The sequence below is a fragment of the Castanea sativa genome, chromosome 1 (genome assembly GCF_040712315.1).
Source record: "Castanea sativa cultivar Marrone di Chiusa Pesio chromosome 1, ASM4071231v1".
NCBI classification, from domain to species: domain Eukaryota; kingdom Viridiplantae; phylum Streptophyta; class Magnoliopsida; order Fagales; family Fagaceae; genus Castanea; species Castanea sativa.
The window spans coordinates 91,709,189-91,715,513 of NC_134013.1; the positions used below are offsets into that span (position 1 = coordinate 91,709,189).

Genomic DNA, 6,325 nt, shown 5'->3' on the forward strand with positions numbered 1-6,325 from the left:
CAGCCCCAAAGGCCAGGTCAGGCCTTGCCTTGGGGGAAGTTGTCAAACATTTGAAGTAGCCCATCAGTATCATACCATCTCATGCCCGTGGGCATGCCCAATTGTGCCACCTCCAACTTTACTTGCCATGTGTATGGGTCTTGGTCTTGGATAAAGTGAGCCAAAATTAACACCCTTCCCTTCCCTTGGAGCCTTATTTAAGGGAATATATAAATCATATATATATCCTAAAGTTCATCCTACATATTGTAGCTGCCCCCGTAGAGAATATGTTATAATTTACTCGGTCCACAAAATTTTCAATTATTGTTACATTTGACCTCTAAATTTTATATTAAAATGAAACTTTTAGGCTTTGTCCAAATTTTCCATTTTTAGGACAAACCCCCCATTAGGTTTGACACAATTACAATTTAGTCCCACAAACTTTTTCAATTGTTAGATTTTGACTCACTGAATGCGGCACTTCAGCTCACTAATTATTACCAAAAAAAAAAAATCCTCAATCTTTCTTAATTTACCTAATATACCGGTCTTTCTAGCCAACTGGTATGTCTCGTCATTTCCAAGGACAAGACCCACATCTAAACTTGTTACTGCAGATTTTTATTTGGTTATTAATGAATTGCAAAAGAGTTTCTAAGGAAGTCCTAACACATTTCTGCTAGAAATATGATATTTTATTGGTGTACAACAGGAAAAAAACACAGGTAAACAAAACTATAATTTTAGTGGATACAAAAGTAAACTGAACTTCAAGGACTTCAAACAGGTAACCAAACCATTTATTGTATGTATCAGCTCACCATCCATTATTATTAACATTATTCCACCGTGTTCCATAAGGTGACAACCTTCATCACAACACCTTCATACAAATATGCTTCAAAAAGCTCTATCTCGAAGCTTGATCATGTGGCACTTTGTGCTGCCATTTTGAGATTGGAAACATAATTTTAATAGAAAATAAAGTTTCAGTTCAAAAGGAATGACAATGTCAATCAAATTCAGATATTTTTCTTTTTTCTAACCAGCACTATTATGCAAAAGACCAATTGAAACAATATATGTTAGCCCTCTATTATGCAACGCACACAGATATATATAGTGTCTGTTGTTGTTGTTGTTGTTGTTGTTATTCTTGTTCTTGTTCTTGTTCTTGTTCTTGTGGTCTTAGTTACAAATGGTGTATCTTTTTGTGATATTATATAACTTAATAACTTTTAATTAGGTTAACATTTTTTCAAGTCTATCATTGTATTACATGTCCTCCATATGCTTATCATCATACATGCTAAATTTCATATTAATCTAATATCATTTACTATACACTAAAACAAACATTCTAGACACACCTAATGGATAAGAATCGGCTAGTAATTTCTGATTTCAACAATGTTTCTCCGTACCTCCTCAACCCATTTGTTTAACTAGCACTTGTCAGAGGAGCATCAGGCTGCTTTTCTGGCATAGCATCTTGAAAAGCTGGTATCTCATTGTATGCCTCATTCAACCTGGATAAGATAGGGAATTGAGTCTGCATAGAAAAAAAAAATTTGTCAGCAGATACAGATACAGAAATGGACTTTAAAGCACACCCTAATTTCAAGACTACTGAATAAAGGTGTGGATGAAGAAATTGAAACATCTCAAACCAGAAGCAAGATTTACACTAGCAGAATAAGACTATACAGATTTTTCCTATTACTGCAATCCCACAAACATTTTTTGATACATCAATAGTTAGGGGTGGGGGGATTTGAATCATGGTTGGAAACACCAGAAGGTGCCAATTGAGTTACAAAGCTTTTGAAAACTGTAATTCCACAAACTGTTGAGGGCCAAGGTGAAAAAAGAATTTGGTGTTAAAGCAGATTGAAGATAAAATTAGTATATATAATGAAAAAAATTACATTACATTTAAATTAAATATATTCATCTACAAATGGTACTGGCACAATAATTATAAAGCAGGCACTACCATGTCCATCTTGAATGTTTTAATTGCTATATGAATCTGAGGCGCTAGAAACAAATCTGCCTGCAAATAATTGTCAATGCGTTGCATTTGATTCAGAAAAAAAGCTTAATTCATGAATTAATTCCATGCAAACTATTCTTCTGAGCATTTTAGGAAGTGAAATTCTACAATGCCATGCAATGTGCAATTAAGACATGTTGAGTATACCACTGACTTTAGTACAGTTATATAAATTCATATACTTATGTCAAAAACCTAATGCTTAGAATTGAGTTTAGTGCTTTCATGTCTCATAATCCATGGTTTGGGTTTGGGAGAAGAACCATGTTCCGATTGCAGTCTTATAGATTGAGGAGTGTGTTCAAATATTTTATACTGTGTTTAGTTGGCAGTTGATCTCAACACTTATGGTTGAAATAACATCACAAGCAAGCAGAAGAAAATCCTTGTTTGGTTGTAGATATTAGAACAACTTCAGGATGCTTGGCAAAATATTGGATTATTTTGGTAGTAAAATGAAAATTCAGAGTGATGCAGATGCTTTTAGTATTTTGTCTGTGCAGAAGCCAATTTTATATTTAGATTCAACAGATTTATGGTGCATGATTGTGTTTAAGGTTAGGTACTTTGTACATTCAATGTGGATAGAGAAAAAGAAGAAAAGAATCCTAAACACAGAAGCAGCATATACTATAATCAAAGTTTACAGGCACAGACACAGATGAAACAGGAAACCAAACCAGGAAAACTTCATCTCCAGTTGCAAATCTTCCAGCATAGTCTTTTAAAAACCTTTCAAGTGCTGAAACAAATGAAAATAATAATCGAATTAGACTCAAACCCATTGAGGAGCAGAATTCATCGCAAGGTGGGACATACAGTTCACATGTGACAGGAATTGCCAGGGAGATTTGGAGACATGAACATTAATCTGATTGTCCAAATAAACAAAGAGTACGATCCTTTCACCAGATTAGTAAAAGCTTACCTACAAAGCCTTTTTCAATATGATGTATAGTAAAAGCAAGTTGCTCATCAGGACTAAATTTGTCCTCAATGTATTTCTGTAGATAGGAAAAGCAGAAAAATGAACTTTATATCATATATGTTCTAACAATTTCATGAAAAATGACATCTTAATTTTCACAGAGGGGTATATAACCACAACAGTCTCACTCAGATATATACCAGTGTAGCTAGATTTTGAAAAGGCTGTATGCTTGAGGAAACAATATTGGCTGCCTACATATCCAGTTATAGAAGCAACCCCATTAGTGTCTAAATCTGAAACATACTTACAAAAACATGTGTGAATATTAGAAAAAATGGATAAGGTACACAAAGAATTATGCCTGATTAGATCAGGAAGCTCATATCCTCAAGGCTGGAAAAGAAAGTAAAGCCCAAGAGGGATTTTCAAACATATTATCCAACATGTAAAAAAGAACATTACTAGTGTTATTCACCATGTGAGACACAATTACTTGCAGGCATGCTTGCAAGGTTGTTTGGAAAATAATACTCCCCATTTGCTTTTGAAATAAAGAGTGTCCAATTCAAAGTGAAGATCTAGTATTTAACAAATCTAAGGGTGAACATCATGCCACCTCATTTAAAATAAGTAATCATTAATTATTTAGTGGACTAGAATTTTAAATGATGTTGCACCATATATATACATGTTTAGATTCATGAAAACTATATCTTAAACATGAGTTGGAAACTCTCATTTTCAAAAAAATTGGAGAGGATCCTGATCCTAGGCACCAATCCACAAGAAATAATTTAGCTTATTTTAAAATAGCCATAGCTGGCATGGTGGCATAGCCATCCTTTTCAATATGTACCCTAGTTTGCTTAGCAAGTGAAGTAGGCTTTATATACATTCTTCAATGTAAATTATAGGTGGTTATTTGCATAAGTTTCACCAAGATAGAATTTGAAGCAGAAAAAATTTTCAAGTTATTAATGTGGCAAAAAATGATAGAGGTAGTTCAAAGTGCAATTATATGCCATCAGCTCCTTGCAGCCTCGTGTCGTGAGTACTATTTCTCCTTTACTCAACTCCTGATACTCTTTTACCTTGGAAACCTGTGTGGCACTCAAAGATCCCTCCCAGGGTTGCTTTCTTCTCATGGACTTCCGCCTTACGAAATATTCTGACTCTTGATATTCTATGGAATAAGGGAGTTACAGTTGTGGATTGGTGCTATATGTGTAAAAGGAGTGAGGAATTAGTAAATCATTTTCTTCTTCATTGTTCCATTGCTTCTAAGTTTGGTCTTCTATGGGTTATGCCACAAAGTGTTACTGACCTATTTTCAGCTTTCCAAGGTCCTTTTTGGTAAACATCGAAAGATGGATTTGTGGAGGGCTGTGCCACATTGTGTCTGGTTTGTTGATGCTATTTATGGTGTGAGCATCAATTGTAGATTATAGACATAGTCATGAATAAGAAAAGTGTAAAATCGAAAAAGAAGGAAAGAAATGGAAAAAAGATAGTTAAAAACGAGAAGAGTGTAATTAAGTTAAAGTCAGTATGAAATGCAATTGATACCTGGAAATTGATGGCTTTTTTGTGAAGATCCTGAGGTAACAAAGGATGGTGGTGGGGGTACTTTTCTTCTAAATACTGTGCAAGTTAGTTAGTTAAAAACTGGATGAAGAATTGATGATAATAAATAATTATAATCTATATATTTAAAACCGAAACCTCTGAAACTCCCACAATTTTTCACTTCCATCATTTTAATTTATAAAAAAAATTAATTTTTGAAACTAAATAATGAGAAAGTTCTAACAAGAGTCTCTCTCTTTTTTCCTTAATTCTAAAGTTTTTTTTACGTGAATATTTTTTTTTCTTTTTTGGAAACCTAGAGTGAGTCCTTTTTTAAAAAAAAATTATTTTAAAATGACATCATCATTTTAATTTATAATTTTTTTAAAAATATTTTAAGCTAAACAGTGAGAGAGTCGGAGTCTCTCTCTTTTTTCCTTAATCTAAAGTTTTTTTTAGGTGAATATTTCTTTTTTCTTTTTTCTTTTTTTGAAACCTAAAGTGAGTCATTTAAAAAAGAAAAACACATATTCTAACGTGAGGTCTAATTAAAAATAATTATAATTATTTTTTTACTCCTAATTCTAATGTAAGTATCTAAAAAAAGTCAAAATTTTCAATTTTATATTATATATAGATAATAATAATAATATGACAAACTCTAAGAATATGAGAATGCAATTTGTAGATCTACTATTAAAATAACATAAATTAGATTGGTGGTGAATTATAAATTTAATTGTAATTAAGTATTATGTGAAGTCATCATCATAAAATAGTCCACGCCAGAATGTCATATATGGACCAATGATATAAAAGAAAAAGATTTTTTCTAAACCATTCTATCGAACAAAAAAATAATTATTTTTATTTATTTTCAAGTTATACATCTTTAAAGCTAAATCATAAACCTGCAAAATAAGTTCTTTTAATTTTTATTTAACTATCCGTGTATCGCACAGATTAGCGACCAATAATAGGAAAAGTAGAATGAGCAAAAGAAATAGATAGATAGAGATACGAACCAGTAAGATGGCAAAAGAGTCGGAAAGCACCAAGTCCCCATCGACAAGCACGGGGACATATCCAAGAGGATTGAGCTTTGTAAACTCTTTTTAGTTACACCATACATGCATAAATATTATTATTATTATTAATAAGTACAACAGCAGCAATAGTAGTAGAATGTTTTATACTTATAAGTAAATGTCATCTAATTCTATTCTCACCGGGACTGAGCTGCTCTCCCTTCAACAAGTCAACTGCTTTGTACTCATAATTCAGCCCTAATCAATCATCATCATCATCAAAAATAAATGTAAAAAAAAATTAAGATAGATTGAAGAATTAATAATTCAGCCCTAATTAAGAAAGTACCTTTCAAGTTGAGGGCAATACGAACACGGAACGAACAACTGCTCCACCAGAATGAATACAGCTTCAGCTTCAATTCACTTTCTTTCTTATCACCACTTCCGCTTGCCTAACCCATAAAATCATTTCAATTCAATACTATTCATTACACACTACACTTTTTATACTATATTTTAGCATATAGATAGATAGATAGATAGATAGATACAGTAGTACCAACCATATTTCAATTTGATCCGATTTGGTTTTGGTAAAACAAAAGACTTCTAATACTTAACGAGGGAAAGCCGCCGGCGATTTTGTCGTCATCTGATTCTGATTAATAGATTTTATTTATTAATAAGAAGTAAAGGAAATATATATGTGTGATAATTACAGTTAAACCGGGGCCCAGCCCACAAAAAATAAGAAAC

The 6,325-nt window shown here is 32.5% G+C and overlaps 1 protein-coding gene across 1 annotated transcript; it reads right to left on the reverse strand.

The window, feature by feature from the left end:
* Positions 1–658: 658 nt before the first annotated feature.
* On the reverse strand, positions 659–6,325 carry LOC142620812 (glutathione S-transferase zeta class-like). Its single transcript, XM_075794121.1, has 11 exons — positions 6,133–6,325; positions 5,916–6,021; positions 5,768–5,824; positions 5,564–5,649; positions 4,539–4,613; positions 3,170–3,223; positions 2,970–3,045; positions 2,722–2,783; positions 1,982–2,041; positions 1,410–1,537; positions 659–928 (listed from the first exon to the last, which is right to left on the reverse strand). Exons 1-10 carry the CDS (start codon positions 6,133–6,135, stop codon positions 1,427–1,429), a joined length of 690 nt encoding a protein of 229 aa, XP_075650236.1. The 5' UTR covers positions 6,136–6,325; the 3' UTR covers positions 659–928; positions 1,410–1,426.

What these genes read in the sequence shown, in the direction of transcription:
- LOC142620812 (XM_075794121.1), bottom strand. An exon ending in TATTGCCCTCAACTTGAAAG is followed by an intron (nt 5,825 to 5,915) that starts GTACTTTCTTAA and finishes ATGATTGATTAG; the next exon opens with GGCTGAATTATGAGTACAAA. An exon ending in GGGAGAGCAGCTCAGTCCCG is followed by an intron (nt 5,650 to 5,767) that starts GTGAGAATAGAA and finishes GTAACTAAAAAG; the next exon opens with AGTTTACAAAGCTCAATCCT.